Here is a 19,988-nt window from a genome sequence, read left to right as displayed (position 1 = left end):
CTGCTCCTCACCTTCCCACTCCTTGCTAAACTGGGATTGTCCCATCCCCTCTGCCTTACACAGACACCTCTCAGCATTAGCCAGCAGACCACATGCTGGCTATGGCCCTTGCTGTGGCAGACAGGATAAAGGCAGAAGCAACAGGTAGCCAGTAATGTCCTTCTGTTGTTTTCTTAATGGGCTGATAAACACTGAGTTATGGGTGATAAACACTGTGTTATCAATTCCCTACTGGGCTGGTCTGAAGAGTGGGGGGGATGACCCCTTCCTAATCAGAATGTCCTGCTGGGGCCTGGCCACACCCCCTCAGCTCAGCACTGTAGAAGGGAAGGAAGGGCTGCTCTAGCGCCCCCAGCTTTTAGTCTGAGCCACAGCAGGCATGTGCCCGCATTTCTGGGAAGTCTGTACAATTACAAACTGATTCAGCCTAGCCAGGTTAGACTAACCTGCAAAAATTGAATCAATTCAGGCTCAGGCTTTTTGAATGTCTAGCTCTGGTGTTGTTGGTGCTTCACAGATGACTCAAGCTATGTATCCAAAAAAAACCCAGCAGTTGCTTCCAAAAAATGTGGGCAAATTAAAAAAAAATAAACCTGGAATAAAGGATCTGATGATGAAAGAGCTTGTGCCTTGGCTCTAAATCAAGAGTTCAGATAATCTGCACTTCTGTGAAACATGAATACTCACCATTTGCAATAGCTATTTTTAACTCCTTGCAAATGAAAGAACAAAAGCAGTTGTTCCCTAATGCAAAGTGTAATAGGCTTTAGTCAAATGAGAATATTATTTCTTTCTTTACAAAAAGAACAGAAGATAAAATCATGTTGTAAAAAGTTTTAAAATGCTACACGCACACAAATACACATATTATTTGCCTGAAGGAATAAAGCAAGACCAGAATGTTCCTACAAGAACAATGATTTAGGTAATAGCAGATGTAAGTAGATATTTAAAGCCCCTGGCATGTTTAATACTGAAGAGGAACAGCTCAGATCAATCTATTCTCCCTGAAGATGTGTTATTAGGGAGGTTTTCTAAATGCTATATTGCATAACACAGTTTAAAAAATTGTGATAGTTAGAAATTAAATCTTACTGTTATCTAAGGCTGAAGCTGAAACGGGTCTCTGAAGCAAACAGAACATGGACACCAGAATCCTAGCTTATTTCATAGTTTGTCAGGGAGCTCTTTAATGTGACTTTTTTAGAACCAGAGCCACTGCTCTCTCTTATGCCTTGTACTGGGTAAATTCTTCTCTGTGTATGTACAAGGCCCAAAATTAAACTGAACAACAGTGGTTCTACTGCATCGGAAACAGCAAAGGTTGTAGTGATGTTTTGGGAGGAGGAAAGGAAAGAAAATAAAAAATATCAGTTTTCCAAAAAGAACTGCATTTTAATTTTGGAAGAATCCACCTTCTATAAAAAAAACCCCTACTTTAATGCTCTTTACCTTTCCATGGTAAATATGTTAATGTGGTGAACACATTTGTTCCTGTTTTTTGCATTTTTATGCATGCAGGAGAGAACATTCTCATTGGGTTAAGCTAACAGAACTGCTTCAAGTATTCAAGCCCAGATGTTCTGAAAGCAAAAGATCAGGGATATACCAATCTGTATATATCAAACTGTGCTTGTCAACAGTAAGCTGTACCAGGCAGCAAGAGGATGTCACTGCACCTCCACCTCCTGCTATCTGGACTGGCTTTCTATATATTCTAAGTTCTATTCTCCATCCACCTAAATGGGCCTTTGTCATTAACCTGAAACCCTCATAAATTCTTTTCTGGCTGTAACTTCCTTCTTTTGGTAGAGTCAGATCCCAGATGTCTTGTTTATTTGAAAAACTGTCATTTTTTTCGTAAGTGCGGTTTCCTAGATTTAAGACCATCAGCATGACCAATATGTAACTATAAAGGTTTTCATCTAGAAGATGTAATACCTATTTTAATCTGTATTCTGCCTTGCACTAAATCTTGTTCACTGAACAAGTTACGAAGACGATTAAAATGTTTGGAGTTGTTTAGATTTTTATGTCTCTTTACAGGGGGCCAAAATTATAAGTAATAAAGTAGGTTCCCTCATGTGGCAGGGGCAAGGGAGATGCTGAGCCACGGGGACCTGGTGGCAACGGTGGGAGCCCCACGCCACAGATATCGCTGGCGGTGCTGTGGTGCACTGAGCCACAAGAGCCACAAGAGCTTGGCCATGGCGGTGGGTTCACCACATTGCAGGACTCATCAGCAGTGTTGTGGCATCCCAAGCCACAGCCAACAAGGGCCAGGAAACTTGAAGAAAAAAAAAAAAAAAGCTGGTGCCAGCGTGGATGCACTTTGTAAGCACATGCTAGCACCAATTTGCCAGCAGGGGCAGTGAGGCAGAGATAAAAGCCCCATGCTTTGGTCTGACAGGGGGACCAGAATGAAGTCCCTGGCAGCCAAAGGAAGGCTGCGGCCAAGGCGGAGATCCCGGGAGAGACGGTTGGTGGCAGCCTCTGAGCGAGGTGCTGCCCCATGCATTGACTCAGAGGAGTCAGTCCACTTACCTGGAAAAGAGATGTGGAAGTCTGGCCAAGAAGAGTGGAGAAGAGACAGCGATAGACTTACAGGACAAGATGAGAGTGATGACTGGTAACAAAACTGCATCTGTGCAACATCAGAGTAACAATGGGTTGGCGCTAGGTGGGGTGTAGGGAAGGTGGAGCCCCAGTGTCCTCATGCTAACAAGTGGCCCTAGCAACACACCACTGGGCTGGTATTAACAGCAGTCCCCAAGAGTAAAATTTGATCAAAGACGTGGCAGGCGAGAAGCACTGGTGGTCCGGGTAACTGGTGCCAAGAGTCAAACTGTCAGGCTGCAGGACTGTGGTTGGCTCTGGGTGGCTAGAAAAGCTTAAGCAGGGAGCTCAGGACAGGCAAAGCAAGTTACACCTCAATTACCATGTTTAGAAAGTCCATTAGTTAAGACAATTTATTTAGTTCACTCAAGGGACCAATGGCAGCTGTAGAAAAATCTAAGAGAAAAATCCTCTTCCTAGATCTACATGATAAATCTCAAAGGTGCTACTGTCGTACAAATCATCATATTCTGCTTTCTACTAAATACACACAGGGTGCATCTACACATCACCCATCTACACATTGCCCATTAGTACTTCCAAAGGTGGAAATACTAAAGCATGGCACAGTAACAAAGCATGGTGCAGTAACCACCCATACTGGGCTAGGCGTGGGGTGCATGGTTAGTTTTAGCCACTACTTCTCCATAGCAGTGCGCTAAAATGGGGGAGCATGCTGCTATGGTGAAGTAGCCACTGGTCACTTGCAGACTTACATGATAGCTAAGATTACATAGCACATCAGTACGGTGACAGAGTGACATGTAGACATGCCAACAATGTGTACTCGCATTAACTTTGTTCCATAATATAAGAAAGTTCTATCATATTTATTAGAGAAGATTTTTCCGTAATGTCTTTGTAAAGGGAAATGACAGAATATATATATTTGAAACAATGACTGCATTGAGCATTTGTTTTTATCTGACTGGTGAGCCATATTGCAGGGCATAAAATAAGCAAATGAGATCTCACGTTGCCCATAAGACAGATGACAGTAGAAGTTTACACAGCTGAATTGCTCTTTTTCTCCCTTCAAATGCTTCAGGTTCATTCTTCACGATAGGATGGAGAACAAACATCAGCAATTACTTTTAACAAGGGAAGCAAACACAGAAATTGAAAACCAGTCCTCTGAGCTGCTAAAAGACCTAGCATCGAAGTGGTTTATGGACACACAGGCTCCTCTACTATTACAGAATGGTACTTTACCTGAATGGTTCCACGGATTCATTACAAGAAAGTAAGACAACCTATAGTCATGTAGCATAGCATAAAATAGATTAAATAAATATTTCAGTTAAATGCTTCTGTTTTCTGAAATATGAGAGGGTTCATGATTAGATTTAAGCTTACTTTGCAAAAAAAAGTAGCTTGCCAGTGACTTTTATGTGTGGACAAAGCAGGTATTCAATGAGGTAACTGTTTTGTCACCTAAGTGTTAAAGATTAATATGGCAGACAAGGTTCCTTCGGTGAATTTGATATCTTTTATATGTACTCCAAAGAAGCAGGAGCCCCTGAATATGTAATTATTTTTTCAGCAGCTTTTCTTGTATTTTACATTCTCTGGATGCCCAGTGTCAATTTTGGAAATGAATTATAACAACCTGGGGGAACTCAAATAATTTTCTGGCAAAAAACTAGAAAAAAATTAAAGTTTTTGTTTTGTGATGGCAGAAGAAATACAGGAAAGGTATTTTTTATGCTAGAAATGATTATAATGGCTATTGACTTGTTCAAGTGTTTTCAGTGCAGTGAGCCAGTGCATTTTATGTCCTGAGCAATTATTAGGAATATTACTGTACTGGTAGAACTGGATACCAACTTAAAAATTCACTGTAAATTGCTCTATTCCTACAGGCAGACTGAAGACCGGCTTACAGACAAGGACCTTGGCTGTTTTCTTATCAGATTAAGTGACAAAGCAATTGGGTATATTCTGTCCTATAGGTAAGACTGAACTTCACAGAAGATAAAAAGGTGCTGCTTGCTGATTGGGAAATTGGTATTTTGCTCCTGTTTTCACATATCATGATTAACATGCCCTTTCTACCTCTATGTTTATTTCCTTACCCATGTTGGCATCAATTTTGCCTTAAAACATGAGAACAGCTCTTACTAATATTATCCTCTAGCTCAGTGGGGGCAAAGCTTTTTGGCAAGCATGCCACAAGTTAGCCCCATACCGTCCTGAAGTGCTATTCCAATCCCCTTCCTCTATTTGATATCTTGTTATACTTTCTGGTCCTTGCCCTGTGCTCCCTGACCAATCCACTACTCTGCTTTCTGCTCCCTACCTGATTTGCTGTTCTGCTTTCTGTTCCCTGCCCTTTCTGCCTCTGTATTGTCTGTCCCCGCCTTGATTTATCAGGTGCTAAACATACAGGCTGAAACTTGTGCTGCAGGTTGACCACCTCTGCTCTAGCTAGTGTAAATAGTCCAAAAAAGAATAAAGATGTTTAAAAACATGTCAGCAATGTATACAATGGTAAGAAATGTCACATCTGCATCTACTGGGGAAGTCTATAGTCATAGGCGGCAGAAGAGGGGGGGCTAATGGGGCTTAGCCCCCCCCAAACATGTGGCAGTTGTAGGGCTACAAGGCAGCCTGGCCATGGGCTTCTGGCAGCTGCAGCAGGGGTGAGGGAGGGAGTGGGACTGGAGTAGGGGCAGGCATTGCACAGTTGGCAGAGTGTGGGAGGGAGCCGCAAGTGGCTTGTCCAGGAGATGCGGCTCCTGCTGCTATATGCACCCCGGAAGGCACCCAGGGTGGGGGGTGACACCAGATCTATGTGGGGTGGGCTACGGCTGCAGACTGGGGCTGTGCCAGGCTCTTCCCGGTGGGGGCTGCACTCGGGGTGGGTGGCAGCGGTGCTGGGAGCAGGGCTTTGGGGGTGGGGAGGCCCTGTAGCCAACACAAAATTTGCCATATCCCCCCCAAACCTCCCTCCCAGTGCTGCTGCCACCCACCTGGAGCACAGCATGGCCTGACCCTTCCCACCACCACCACTGGGAACAGTCCAGCACAACCCCAGCCCTAGCCATGGCCACAGCCCACCCTGCCTTGCACAGATTCAGGGGCACGCACCCCCAGTGCCCTCCAGCAGTGGGTGCAGCAGTGGGAGCCGCCACCCCTCCCCGCACCAGGTGCCTCCTGGACAAACCATTTGTAGCTCCACCCCACACCCGCCCTGGCTGTGCAGAGCTTGCCCCTGCCCCAGCCCCAAGCCCCAGTCCCACTCTGCCCCTGCCCCTTCCCCCACAAACTTACCTGCTGGGGCAGGCAGGCATGTGTGCATGCATGCACTCAGCACTCCCAAATAGTTTTTGGCCATCTGCCTATGTCTACAGTAATGATTCTTATCTTTTGTAATGTTATATTCACTAAGGACTCAATTGAGAACACTTACACTATATGTATGGACATAAGGAGCAAAACTACCAAGGCTTATTTAAAACTGATCATTCTATTTAAAAAGATAAAACATATCAGAAAACCTGATTATCAAGCAGGGGCTGCTGATCTGATAAGTCTAGCAAGAGGTGAGAGGAACATGCAAAATAAGTCTGCTGACCTTTAAAAGCTCTGAGCTATAGTATGTAGAGCAGAGTCATCATGACTTTCTATGGTCAAATGCAAAACTGTTTTATGTTTCTACTAGCACGTTAAGGGGAATTTTCATCACCTTTTCTCACACTCCAGCAGCACACCTCTTCTTTGTTAGACTCACTATGAATTAACACTGTTTCTCATCTAAAAGGCTGGTGTTAAACCTCATACTGCTGCTTACCAGAAAGTTTCAGTAGTTTACTCAATAGCTGGCAATTGGGTGATGGTTTTTTGAACTTTAATTTAGTTCTAATTTAGAGGCAATGGGTTACATAGTAGAAAGGTAATGGTGCTTGATTGGGCATTCAGGCTGATGGGCCAGAAAAATTTAATGTAGCTTACAACTTTAAGTCTGAATTGGGCCTTTATATTTCACTTGTGGGACCATACCAAAACCAAAAACTTTCTTTGGCTAGAGTTAGAAGTATAAAGTAATGCATGCTTCTTTACAAGATTATTAGAAAGCAATAATTATCCTAGAAGCAAATGTGTGAGAATGAGAAAATTTAGAAAAAGAACTGGAATTTCTCATTTCTCCTGTGGGAGAATGTCCTTATACGGTTTGTCAAGGAAGTTTTCTTGGGGCCATAGCTAATGGCCATAGAGGTTGTGGAACAAATTCATTCCAGGTCTGTAGAATGAGAGCAGCATGTGTGAATCTTATCAGAAGATTTAATAAGTACAGCAGTGTTTCCAGCACGTATAGGCAAGGTAGGCGGGGCAGATTGGGAAGATGCATTTTTGGGCTGCAGGAAGAGAACAAGATTCATAGATTCATAGACGTTAGGGCTGGAAGGGATCTCAAAGATCATCAAGTCCAGCCCCCCGCCCCAGGGGCAGGAAGTTAGCTAGGGTCAAAGGATCCCAGCAAGTGTCCAAGTGTTTCTTGAATAAGTCCAGAGTAGGTGCCTGCATCACCCCTGAAGGGAGTCTGTTCCAGGTCTTGGGGGCTCAGACAGTAAAGACATTTTTTCTTATGTCCAGCCTAAAATGGTCTTGTAGGAGTTTATGACCATTGGTCCTTGTTTTTCCTTGAGGTGCTCTGGTGAACAGATGTGCTCCCAGATCCTGATGCACACCCCTTGTGTACTTATAGGTTGCCACCAGGTCCCCGCTGAGCCTGCGCTTTTCCAGACTGAAGAGTCTCTCAGCCTCTCTTCATAGGGCCTATTCTCTTGCCCTCTGATCATGCATGTGGCTCTCCTCTGGACTCTCTTGAGCTTCTCAACATCCTTCTTGAATTGAGGAGCCCAGAACTGGATGCAGTACTCCAGCTGTGGCCTCACCAAGGCCTAGTACAGCAGAAGGATGACATCCTGAGATTTACTTGAGAAGCATCTATTGATGCAAGCCAGGGTTTTGTTTGCTTTACCAGCTGTGACATCACATTGGTGGCTCATGTTCATTTAGTGGTCAATCATGACCCCCAAGTCTCTTTCAGCAGTGGTGCTAGCAAGCGTAGCACTGCCGAGCCTATAAGTATGCCACGGGGTTTTTTTTTCCAAGGTGGAGTACCTTGCATTTATCAGTATTGAACATCATTAGGTTTGTGTCTGCCCACTTACTAAGCTTATCCAAGTCAGCCTGGATCACTAGCCTGTCCTCAGGTGTGGACGTTATGCCCCAAAGTTTAGAGTCATCGGCAAACTTAGCCAGTGCACTTGACACCAACATCCATATCATTGATAAAGATGTTAAAGAGAACCAGTCCAAGGACAGAGCCTTGGGGAATGCCACTGGTTACGAGTGCAATAATGACTTGCTGCCATCAACCACTATTCTCTGGGTCCGACCTCAGAGCCAATTTTCCAGCCATCGGACTGTGGTGTAGCCAAGGCCACATTTGGCCAATTTTTCCATGAGGAGGTCATGGGACACCAGATCAAAGGCTTTTTTAAAGTCCATCAATCTCTTCTCCCTTGTCCAGGTGATATGTCACCTGGTCATAGAAGGAGATGAGATTGGTCAAGCAAGACTTACCTGTGACAAACCTGTGCTGGCTATCCCTAAGCATGTTGCCCTCAGCTAGCTTGTCTAGAAGGGTCTCCTTGATAAATTTTCTCGAGAATCTTACCAGGGATTGAGGTCAAGCTGATTGGCCTGCAATTCCCAGGATCTACTTTCTGCCCTTTCTTGAAGATGGGTACCACATTGGCCTTCTTCCAGTCTTCAGGTACTTCACCTGAGCGCCATGAATTTTCAAATATTTTTTGCCAATGGTTGAGCTATGACACCTGCCAGCTCCTTGAGTACCCTCGGGTGTAGTCTGTCAGGACCAGCTGACTTGAAGGTGTCCAGCCTCTCAAGGTGATCCTTTACTAGATCAACACCAATGCTGGGTATAAATACACCCTCACCCTGGCTGTCCCATATCTTGCTAGGCAGGGCGGTCCCATTGGATTGATGAAAGACCGACACAAAGTACCCATTAAGCAGGTTGGCCTTTTCCTGGGTGTCAGTTTTCAACTGTCCCGTTTGGTTCAGCAGGGTTCCAATGTTACCCTGGCTTCTTTTCCGAATCCCTACATATCTTAAAAATGACTTTGTTATCCTTGATATGTGAAGCCAGATGGAGTTCGGTTGCAGCCTTGGCTTTCCTGATCCGCTCCCTGCAGGTACAGACCAGTGCTGAGTAATCCTCCTTGGAGGCAATTCCAACCTTCCATCCTTTATAAGTCTCTCTTTCGAGGCATAGGAGGTCCTTGAGTTCCCTGCTGACCCAAGGGGGTTGCTGTGCCCTTTTGCTACCCTTCCTCCGAGATGGGAAGGCCATCCCTTGTGCTGTCAGGATTGCTCCCCTGAGGAGCAACCACTCCTCTTGGACTCCTCTGTCTGTCGAGTCGTGGTTCCTTAGGTCCTGGACAATGAGCCTCCTGAGCTTGTCAAAATCAGCTTTCCTGAAGTCAGGGACTTCTGCTTTGCTGACTGACTTGCCAGCTTTGCAATGGATAGTAATGGTGATCAGCTCATGGTCACTATCACCCAGCTTTCCATTGATTCTTAGGTCACTGACTATGTCATCCCCTTCAGCCAGTACCAGGTCCAACAACGCTTTGCCTCTCATCAGTCCATAGACTTCTTGAGTCAGGTACAGCTCATCCACGCATGCGAGGAAGCTTTACGACCCATAGGATTTGGCTGAATGCTCTTCCCATGAGATGTCCGGGTAGTTGAAGTCTCCCATAAGAACCATGCACCGAGAGCGTGCAGCCTCAGCCAGTTCCCTGGCAAATTCCTGGTCCAGCTCTTGTTTCTGGTTAGGAGGTCTGTAGTAGACTCCTACCATGATGTCCCCTGAGCCATGTTTCCCATGTATTTTGACCCAGAGAGACTCCAGTCATCCTTCCTGGGTGCCAGTGTCAATTTGGAGGGACGTGTAGCTGTCCTTGACATAGAGGGCTACACCCCCACCCCTTTTATCTGCACGATCATGCTTGTAGAGGGTATAGCCATCTATACCTGTGGCCCAGTCATAGGTGGAGTCCCACCAGGTCTCTGTTATCCCTATGAGGTCATAGTTATTCTTGTTTAGCAGGAGGACCAGTTCCTCTTGTTTATTCCCCAACCTCCTGGCATTTGTGTACAGGCAGGCAAGTGTCCCACTGGGGGCCCTTGCCTTCCCCACTGATCATTCCGGGGCTAGGGTAGGGGTGGGTTCCCTTAAGTACTTTGGCCTGCTGGATTTACACGGGTTACCCAGCAGGCCAGCAGTAGTGGTAATCCTGCCAACCCCCAGCGGGCTCAGTTTAAAGCCCGGTTGAGCAGGTCAGCCAGGGTGGCTGAGAAGAACCTCCTTCCCAGCGGAGTATCAGGGGGGAGGACAGTATTAGTATCAGTAACAGTATTGGGAATGTAAGTTGGGGAGGAGTCACAGTTTTGGTCAGAACACAGAGGCCAGATTTTTATTTTATGGATAATATTGTACAGATGACAGGGTGGATATCCATTATCTTTGAAGGATGCTGGTTCACAGAGTGTAGAATTGGATAGGAGTGGCCAGTGGCCTATATTGGAAAGTTAGAGAAGGCAGAATCAGCAGATATAAAAGTGGCTTGTGATTCATAGATTGATTGTAAGGCTGGAAGGGACCTCAGAAGATCATCGGGTCCAGCCCCCTGCACCAGGCAGGAAAGACAACTGGGGTCTTTGTGGCAATTACTCCTGGTTTTCCTCAAGGGTACCCTGGTGAACAGTTGTTCACCGAGCCCTTGATGTATTCCCCTGATGTAGCAGTAAGCTGCTATCAAGTCCCCTCTCAGCCTTCTCTTTTTTATAGGTGTTGACTGAGTGGGCCTATATGGACTCTAGTGCTTGTTTGCAAAACCTTGTTAAAGTGAATGGGAGTTTTCCCTGGTAAGGAGTCCTGGATTTGCCCCCTCTTTACATGAGATAGGTAGTATAAAAACTGGTGGATGGTGAGTGTTAGATAAAGACTTCTAGGAAAGGGCTACAAGGGATAGTTTAAAGTTTTAAAGAACATTAAATTATTTTAGTTGGAGCTGGGAGTGTCATAGGTTACCACACACTTCCTATTATAAGATCCAATTCTACAGAGTTGGAGGACTATGTAGGAGGAGAGGGTTAGGAGCCAGGATGAGTTACATAGAAGAAAAATGGATCAGGGACAGCATTTGGGATGCAGTGGTTAGAAACTGAAGGGAACAGGCACGGAAAGACCTGTAACCATTAGTTTACCCTCCCCTCCAGACCCTGGAATTGGAATCTATTTCAGAGCTTTTACATTTTTCTGCTAACATCAAATATCAGTGAGACTCACTGGCAAAGTCTATCACTTCCCTAGTGGCCGGTCCACGTAAAGGATAACTGCTTACTACTGCCACCTGATACAGCATAAATTGAATGGTAAAGATCAATATGAATGTAGGTACAGTAAAAGCTCTGTTATCCGGCATCCCCTGGGAATGGGGGATGCCAGTTAATCAAATGTGCACCATCTGGTGCACTCCCTGGTGTCAGTGTGCCGGGGGACAGGGAGGGGGGTCCCGCACAGGCTGCTTTTTTCCTCACACAGGCTGCTTTGCCCTGGGCTGAAAAAATGGCAAAGAAAAACTCAGCTCGCGGCTGCAAAACGTCACTCGGATGCCGGTTAATAGAGTTTTCCAGCTAAGAAAGTGCCCGTTAACACAGCTTTTCCTGTATTAAGGTTCCAATCCCGCTGGTGGCCTAAACTACAGGTCTGTGTGATTTCATCCGATAGATGATATTTCTTTTTTTAAAATTTGATTTTCAAAACTAGGAGGTTGCATTAAAAATGTGTGTTACAGAAAAGAACATCAAAGCTTCAAAAATAATACTCAAGATTTGGAATCCCAGGATTGAAGCTGTCTCCATAAAGATGGGCCAAATCAGCCCCTTTTATTTATAATCTCTTCCACTTCATTACAGTAAAAGCTCTGTTATCCAGTATACCCCAGGAACGGGGGATGCCAAATAACAAAATATGCCAGTTAATTGAGTGGCCCTGGCCGCCGCTTCTCCCGCCATGTCGGGCATCCCTCCGCCCCTCCCATGGCATTTCCGCCTGTCCTGCAGGCCCTGCAGGCCACACAGGACAGGGAGGCAGGTCCTGCATGGCCCTACACAGTCTGTTATGCCCCCAGGCTGTGGGGGCTCAGCAGCGCAGGCTGCTTTGCCCCGGGCCATGGGGGCTTGGAGAAACCAGAAGTGCCACAGTGGGCACTTCCGGTTTCTCTTCATCTTATAAGCTGGCATGCCGGTTAGTGGAGCATGCTGGCTTGTAAGATGCTGGATAACAGAACTTTTACTGTATTTTAGATAAAATGTAATAAGGACTAAAATCTGGAAATGTGAACAATGAATGCAAAAACCAAACAGTCTTCTCAACCCATTTGTTGTGTTTCCAACTGAGAGGTCTAAACCTTCACTTTCAATTACAGAGGTAAAGATCGATGCCGGCATTTTGTAATTAATTATTTACGGAATGGACATTATGTAGTGTCTGGAGATACTTGCACCCATGAAAGTCTTGCAGACCTGATTGAATATTATCAGACTTCAGAAATCGAGCCTTTTGGAGAGAATCTCACGACAGCTTGCACTCAGGTACGTTAAGCTCTTCAGAACTCAATCAGTTCTTGATAGAATAATGGGATTAAATTTACTGACATTTATCCTCAGCTCAAGGCAACAGAATGAAAGTACTAGTTTCTACATCTGTTTCTACCCAAGGAAGCAAAAGATAGGTTCCCAATGTCAGGAGCAGCTGCTGGTGTATAAGGATGGAAGTGTGATGTAGAAGTTAAAGGGATCACCTTCCAGACTGAAAGGTGGAAACTTAAACTATGGAAGACAGTTCAGAGAGCTGCAGCTTTCAGCCAACACCAGGCTTTGGTTGCTATTGTTTCAGAATTACATTAAATAGTAATAGAATAATTTACTTGGTTAAAATAAAAGATTGTAGCTTTAATGTAAAGAACAGCAGGTAATGCTGGCCATGGACAGATTTGAAAAGGCACCACGAAGAATTTTTACAGTAGTTCTAGAAGTCAGAACTACACATACAGAGCCACTAAGAACAGATGGCCTAAAACCACCACTAGACTCTAGGTCTGGGAGAAATATGTGGGGTGGAAACATAGAAGCTGTCCAGACAGAGGTTCTTGTTATGTACGACTGTAACGCATTTGAAATGAAAAACACTAACAGATTCCAATTATACCCCACGGATATTACTAACAGCACAAATCTCAAGCTTATGTATACATACAAATATTAAACCTATGAATAATTCCTGTTCCTTATGTAAGACAAAGATGCTAGAGGCTTGAATCTCATCAGCAAAGCCTACAATATTGATATCCAAAAGATTTTGATTAGAAGACAGGTGATGGATCATAACAATGAGAAGGCACAAGAGTATTTGATCAGATACTGTAAGCTAACTTTAAAAGAAGTTACAGAGATCTGCCAATCAGCAGAAAAAGTGAACTTGCAGAAGTGGGGATGAGGATTTTCACAGTGGCCAATGCTACAGAACTCGAGTTACAAGCATAAGCCTATGCACCTTTCTCTAAGAGCCAGTTTGGGTATGTGGAAGCTGTAAGATGTTGGTTTTTAGCCTCTGGCCCACTGACCCCTGGGATTCCACTGACTATGTCTAATGGGTCTGTGAAAGATAACTATGTTTGATCAAAAGTATGCGAATACTCATGCATACAATTCATAGGGGTCCACACCTCCATTCAACATTTCTTAGGGGTCTGCAAATGAAAAAATGGTTGAAAACCACTGCTGTAGGAGATGCACATCCTCTGTGGATTGGGCACAGTGGAAGACTTAATACACCCAATTTGGTGGGTTACACATGCTTTATGTAAGGAGGACAGCTTTATCAAAGCAAGAGATCTTGAAGTCTGGAGCTATTATTGCTAGATTTGAGACTTCTAAGCAGTAAGAGCTGACAACAGACATTAGTTTACAGTAAATACTGGTATTTTAAGGCTTTCCTAGATGACTGTGAAAGGACAAGGACTCACTGAAGACTTTTGAGGAATTATTTGATGTACAGCTAACATATTTACATTTAGATGCTGTTATAAAGGGAAGGATTCATTGAGCAACTGTTATTATGTAAACATATGGGATTGTGTTAGAGGTCTGTAATAGTTCAGTAAAAGAATGCAATTGGTGTATACAAGCTCTCTTGCTCTGATGCAATATCTAAGTTATTAGCAGCCTATCAGGCAACATATGGGCAATTAGAAAAATATGAAAAAGAAGCACAGACACCTGCATTTCTTTTTACCCTCTCATTTTGCCAGTGGATGTCACTCCCCATTTACTGTTACCCTACCACTCCAGAGGGAGAGCTATATAACAAAAGGTACTTTTGCAGAATGAATTAAACTAAATCTTTCTAACAGAATTAATTTACCTCATTAGTAAATCATGAAGTGGCCATGGTATTTGATAAAGAAAAGAAGTGAACATGACTGTGATCATAGTAGTCAAGAAAGGTGTTTTAGTAAGAAAGTTTATTCTTTCCACAGAGACTAGAGAAAAGTGTATATGATGAAATCTCTTGGGACCAGCAAACTTCTTCAAAGCAAAGTAAATCAAGCAGTGGAACAGTGAACCCACTGCTGATAAAGCAAGTGTCTGGTAGTTTACCAACCACTGTACCAAAGAAGGATACCCCCAGCAGTCCTGCTCAGGATGAAAAACACCCAAGCTTACCTCTAAGATCAAAGAAAACACTTCAGGAGCAGCAGAGAAACTTGTCAGGAGAGAAAAAACACTTCAGTCATGAGGTAGGTTTTTGCAAAATGTAAATGGAATGGCCCAGTGCTGGGCACTTGCTGGGATTTGTCTGCAGCAGGCAGCACCTGATTTGTGCTACTAGGACCCCACTGATCTGGTGCAGTCCTACTCCAGGAAGTACTGTACCAAGCTGGGGACATTACAGTGTTGCTGAATTTGTTTTACTGGCTCTTTTATTAGACCAACTAAGACAGGCTTGTCCAACATACGGCCCGCGGGCTGCCATGCGGCCCTCCAGGCCATTTTCTGAGGCCCAAGGTGCTGCGACGGGAAACAAAAGTAAACACTGTATTTTTGTTTCGGGGGGGGGGGGGAGGGGGGTGGTATGTGTTACCGCTTCCTGTGAGGTCTTTGAATATGGCTCACTGGCCCACTGGGTGATAAAAAGTTCATGATCCAGCCCCACATTCAAAAAGGTTGGACACCCCTGAACTAAGACAAAAAAATATATATATATCTTTTTTCTGCAAGCTTTCAGCCATACATGCCCTTCCTCAGGCTCAAGAAAAATGAAAGGTGGTAAAAATACTATGTAAAAAGACTTTTTACTACCTTTACTTTTCCCTGAGCCTGAGAAAGGGCATATGTGTCTGAAAGCTTGCAGAAAAAGATAATTTTTTTGTGATTTCTTAGTTGGTCTAATAAAAGGTATCATCTCTGAACCAAGAGTTCTAGAGTTTTGCATTTCTTTTGTCTCAGACCAACACAGCTACCAAATACACCCCTTTTACCGGCTTTAACATTTCATCTTTGGAATTATTTTCTGCTAAACATGACTTTACCAGATACAACAAAGAAGACAGTCACATCTTGCCACCAAGCAAAGGGTGAAATTTAGAGATTCAGATAAATGGGACGTTGCACTCAAAACAATACTTAAGTACCCGGGTCTGGCATGAATTTGCTGTGTTGACTTGAGCAAACCACTTCCTTCCTCCTCCCTTAGCCTCCTCACATGCAAAGTGGGAATAACAACACTTACAGCTGTCTACCTGATAGTGTTGTAGCTAACTAACAACTGTGAAGTGCTATGGCATGGGTAGACAGTAAGTGGAATTGAAGAGTTCCACCTGTACTGACTTTGTGTAAAAGAAGAATTTGAATTTCATTCTATTAGAAAATATCTCCTAGTCTTTTAAGAACGGTTATAGGAAACTAATAACCCTGACGGACCTAGCAACAATCATGAAAAACTTATAGATTAGTTTGTAATGTATGTGTACAGAGCATTGTGTTCTGTAGATTTTCACAGTGCATTATTCTATTACCTATATCAAAGGCCAAACAAACTTCTTTTCCATAAAATATTGTTGAAAACTTCTAAAGAGTTCTTGTTGAATTTCCAAGGGTGACCCAAGGCTTTTTGATGGAGGTTTTCACAATGTTACAGAAGAAGATTTAGCAAAACATATTCCTTTAAAATTAATGCCCCTCCATTGCCCTGACAGTCTCCACTGCTGCTTTATTGTTAATCAAGCCAAATTCCGCACTACCTTCACAAGAATTTGATATTAATTAGAGCAACAAGATTTGTAAAATGCCTGAGATACTCTGATTCCATTGCCTGCCAAAGCCACAGTTTATCACACAGCTTTGTGAATGCATTGTATTTTACATATGCCATTGATAGATAACAATCCCATTGCTCTCCTTCCTTTCCTTCATGTCAGGATTTAGACATGGCCCCACCACTGCCGGACAGGAGCAGCTTGCTTATGCCTGAGATACTCAAACACGACTTAGATGATCAAGGAACTACGGTATATGCAATGCTGAACAAATACCACCTAAGTGACAGGGACCATGGTTTGGAGACACACTCTGCCACTGATAAAGTCCTCAGTGAGAATCCAGGCTGTTCAGCACAAGGGGAACCCCAGCACAAACCAGGAGAACTAGACCAAGCAAGCTACACTCGTGGCAAAAAAATAAGCACCGTGTATGCTCTTACTAAACAAACTGAACATTTTTACAGTAAAAAACCTGACCCGACAAAGCCATCCCCCCAAGACATTGTGTATTCTGAGGTTAACCTAAAACAAGACAAATGCCATTCTTCACTTACACAAGGTCAAGGTATCTTTTCCCTACCTTTTCCTCTATCAACTCCTTCAGAAACAAAGTTGACATTAAGTGCTCCTGCTTCAATGCTCTCTAAGTTGTCTAAGTTACCCAATAAAGCTAGAACCTCCATGGAGTCCCAAGGTTCAGAACAACTATATGCAACCTCCCTACACTTCAAAGGCCAATCACAAGAGAAGATCACTAATTCACTGACACACATCACATATGGACAGACTGAGAAGGTGAAATCCTCTACTGCTTTTGCTTCTGGCTTTGGTAATCTAAGCAATACTTATGAACAGATTCCTATTGGCTGGTCAAGGTCATCCAGCGATGACCTACCTTCAGAGAAAATTTTCAAGTCTCCTTTAGTAAAAGCTGATGTTATTTATGATCAGGTGTCTACTTTGAACATAAGATCCTTCAGAACAGAGAACCATACTGATAATTCATGTGAAGAGACCCCTGAGCATTGTCTCAAAGGTTCATCTGCAAAGCAAGTTCCTGGTACTAATCACACATATGAGCTAATTTCCATGGACCAAGTAAAGGGAGCAGAAGCAAAATCAAACCTGAAGGTACAGTTTGATTTTACTTTTAACATTTCTTATCTACCACTCATCAATATTCAAAAGGGTCAGATCCTAAGGTTTTTTGGCAAATTCCTATTAAAGTCTTAGTGCTCTAAGAAGGTACAATGTGAGCACACAAAAAAACAAATGTCTTTGATGCCAAAAGAAAAAGGCAGGGGGTCTTGATAACCAAAATACTTTTTTGCAAATTTATCCCACTGCTATAAGTGCTCTCTGTTACATGCAAGATAAAAAAAAAAAAAAAAAAGAGTAATCACCACATGGCATGACAACAGAACTTTTTGGCAGGCAGATACAGTAGTTTCTGGAATGTTCTTCCAAGAGTGGTGGTAAACTTTGGTGGGAACATGTAAAACTTCTCAGGGGAGTGTACTAGTAACTGTAATATATGTGCATTGCAATATTGCGTTGTAATATATGCGCATTGCAATAATGTGCAGGATTGAGGGGACCAAATGGGGTTTAGTTTATTGTCATTCCTAACTGTGGTTTTGGTGGTTAAATACAGTAAAATCTACTGAAAGATTCAACACCTGGAGGGGATTTGATGAAATCACCGACTTGTTAGTTTTCAAGTATTAGTGATATTAAGATATATAAGCTTGTGCTGTCAGTAGCTTGGGAACTACTTCTTTTCATCTAAGATCTCTTTCCCTTTTCTATTGGCAGATGGATAAGCGAAGAAGATTTTTTTTTCCAGACAAGAAGAATAAATCATGAAGCTTTAAATCTCTTTAACTTAATCTAAGGTAACGATCACAAAGTGACATGTGACTACAGAAGTATTCCTTCTGTAATTTCACTAATTGCAGTGTGGTTAGCTAGAGATGCATTAATCCATATTATTTATAAAAGCAATAACACGTAGCTGGCAGCTAACCATTGCTCTAATTCACAGAAATCTGAGACAATCTCAATTTCCTTCACATCTATGTGAATTTGGGACCAAAGTCAAGCACTCAATTGGAATTCCAAGTCCAGTGCCATGGAACATATAGGTTATTGACAGAAGTTAATTGAAATGCTTTTGAAATGTTTCTGGACAAAATGTAGGCCCTTTAAAATGTTCCAAAAAGAGCTGAAGTGTTTTGAAACAGTATCTCTTGATATAAGGTGCTGTTTTGGAGCATTTCAGTTTCTGTTTCTTGTGTATAGGGACAGGGGATCCTCCAGAATCCCATAGTGAACTATCCCCCTCACCTCCCCACACACAAAGGGGAGGAAAGGAGAACAAGGTGAGCAGTCTTCATGCTGAGTAACAGCCTGCTAGACTGTGCAGCCACTGGATTCCTTCTCCTGCTGATCTGCACACAAGGGCCCAGGTCACTGCTAGGTCTGGGCTCTTCGGCCCAGTTTCCTCTATCCCTCAGCTTTCCATCTCACCAAAATGGAGGGATAGATGGGTCTGGGACTGAAGATTCAGACTCCTCACAGCTTTTTAGAGCCTATGAGTTTATGACCTAGCCTAGCCTAACTAAATAAAAAACAAATTTGACCCTAGTCAAATAATTAGCTCCAGCTACTAGACTATGAGTTCATGCTTCTCTGTCTATTTGCCTGCACTTATGTTTTGCCTGATTCTTAGATTGTGAGTTTTCTGAAGATGTGACTGATTTTATGGTCTTTGTGCAGCATACAGTACAATAGGGTGCCAATCCCTGACAGGGCCTACAGCAATACAGATAATTACTGTATAGTCACATGCACATACTGATGCTGTAATATGCAACTCTCGTAATACTGGCATCTGACTAATTCCGTTACATTTTCAATACTTCCTTTTTCTCTTCCAAAAAATCCATGGCCTGATTCAAACTTCACATCCATTTTATGCTGTTTAAAATGTAGCGACTCAAGTTACTCCCAATTTACCTTAGTGGGAGTGAAACAGAAATAAACCCCATGAATCTACATATACGAGATTCTTTATTTGCAAATCTTCATCCAGAATGCTGGAGACAGAGATAAACTATCATATTTTTTACTCCGAGCCTAAATCTAAATCTCTCTTTTAAAATTGAAAATAAATGTATGCACCTATTTATAGCTTATATTGCAATGCGTATTCTTTCTGCTTTTTATCTTTTATTTTACATAAATGCAACTTACCATGATTTAAACAGTTTTGTTGTTCATTTAACTATTGGAAACTGGGGGAATTGGTATAATTAACAAAGTAGCTCTCAACATAAATCCAAGGGGCTTTTGGGTTCTAAAGAATGTTGCAGTACTGCTGCCTTCTGTCCTCATTTTACTCAAGATGTCCAAGGATTTTAGAGCTGGGCAACTCCTGAAAAAAATATTCTATGACTTTTCACTAGGGCTTTTTAATGAATTGGCTTCATGTCTTCTCTGTGTTCACTTTCAGGGAACCAGTTGCAGGGTTTACATATGCATCTTCCTGTTTCCTTTAGCTGTAGTACTGCAATACAGGTTTCCCTCGATTTATGCTGTACATGTGTTCCCAGAGAACAGCACATAAATCGAATTTGCATAAAGCGAAACCACTTTACAATGTAACAAATAGGGATAGATTCCAATGGCGGACTAGGGAAGGGGCAGGGGGAGGGGTGCTGCTCTCGGGGCTGCACAAGGCAGCAAAGCAGAGGAAACAGAGTGGCACTCATCCCAGCCCCAGCTGCAGTGGCCCCAGGAACGGACAATGCCAGCAGCCTGCAGCCACTGGGCTGCACCGTGCTCTACCTGTACCCACTCACCTCTGCTCCTGGGCTGCGCTGTGCCCTGGTGCAGGTGGCCGGTGTCGGCTGCTCCCAGAGCCACTGCAGCCGGGGCTGGGGTGAA

At 43.3% G+C, this 19,988-nt stretch overlaps 1 protein-coding gene across 1 annotated transcript; it reads left to right on the top strand.

Annotated features, from left to right (window-relative positions):
• The first annotated feature begins 3,668 nt into the window (after positions 1-3,668).
• On the top strand, positions 3,669-19,243 carry SH2D7 (SH2 domain containing 7). The gene is made up of 6 exons (XM_019477460.2): positions 3,669-3,859; positions 4,479-4,568; positions 12,147-12,312; positions 14,259-14,519; positions 16,200-17,171; positions 17,856-19,243. The coding sequence occupies exons 1-6, from the start codon at positions 3,684-3,686 to the stop codon at positions 17,904-17,906; spliced, it is 1,716 nt and encodes a 571-aa protein (XP_019333005.1). The 5' UTR covers positions 3,669-3,683; the 3' UTR covers positions 17,907-19,243.
• Positions 19,244-19,988: the final 745 nt, after the last annotated feature.

This window comes from Alligator mississippiensis, chromosome 11, assembly GCF_030867095.1.
Source record: "Alligator mississippiensis isolate rAllMis1 chromosome 11, rAllMis1, whole genome shotgun sequence".
Taxonomy (NCBI): Eukaryota; Metazoa; Chordata; order Crocodylia; family Alligatoridae; genus Alligator; species Alligator mississippiensis.
Note: the sequence above shows the minus strand (reverse complement) of the source record. Positions and strands in the feature narration are given on the sequence as shown.

What these genes read in the sequence shown, in the direction of transcription:
- SH2D7 (XM_019477460.2), top strand. Translation starts at nt 3,684, where the DNA reads ATGGAGAACAAACATCAGCAATTACTTTTAACAAGGGAAGCAAACACA. An exon ending in CACGGATTCATTACAAGAAA is followed by an intron (nt 3,860 to 4,478) that starts GTAAGACAACCT and finishes CTATTCCTACAG; the next exon opens with GCAGACTGAAGACCGGCTTA. An exon ending in AAGCAAAATCAAACCTGAAG is followed by an intron (nt 17,172 to 17,855) that starts GTACAGTTTGAT and finishes TTCTATTGGCAG; the next exon opens with ATGGATAAGCGAAGAAGATT.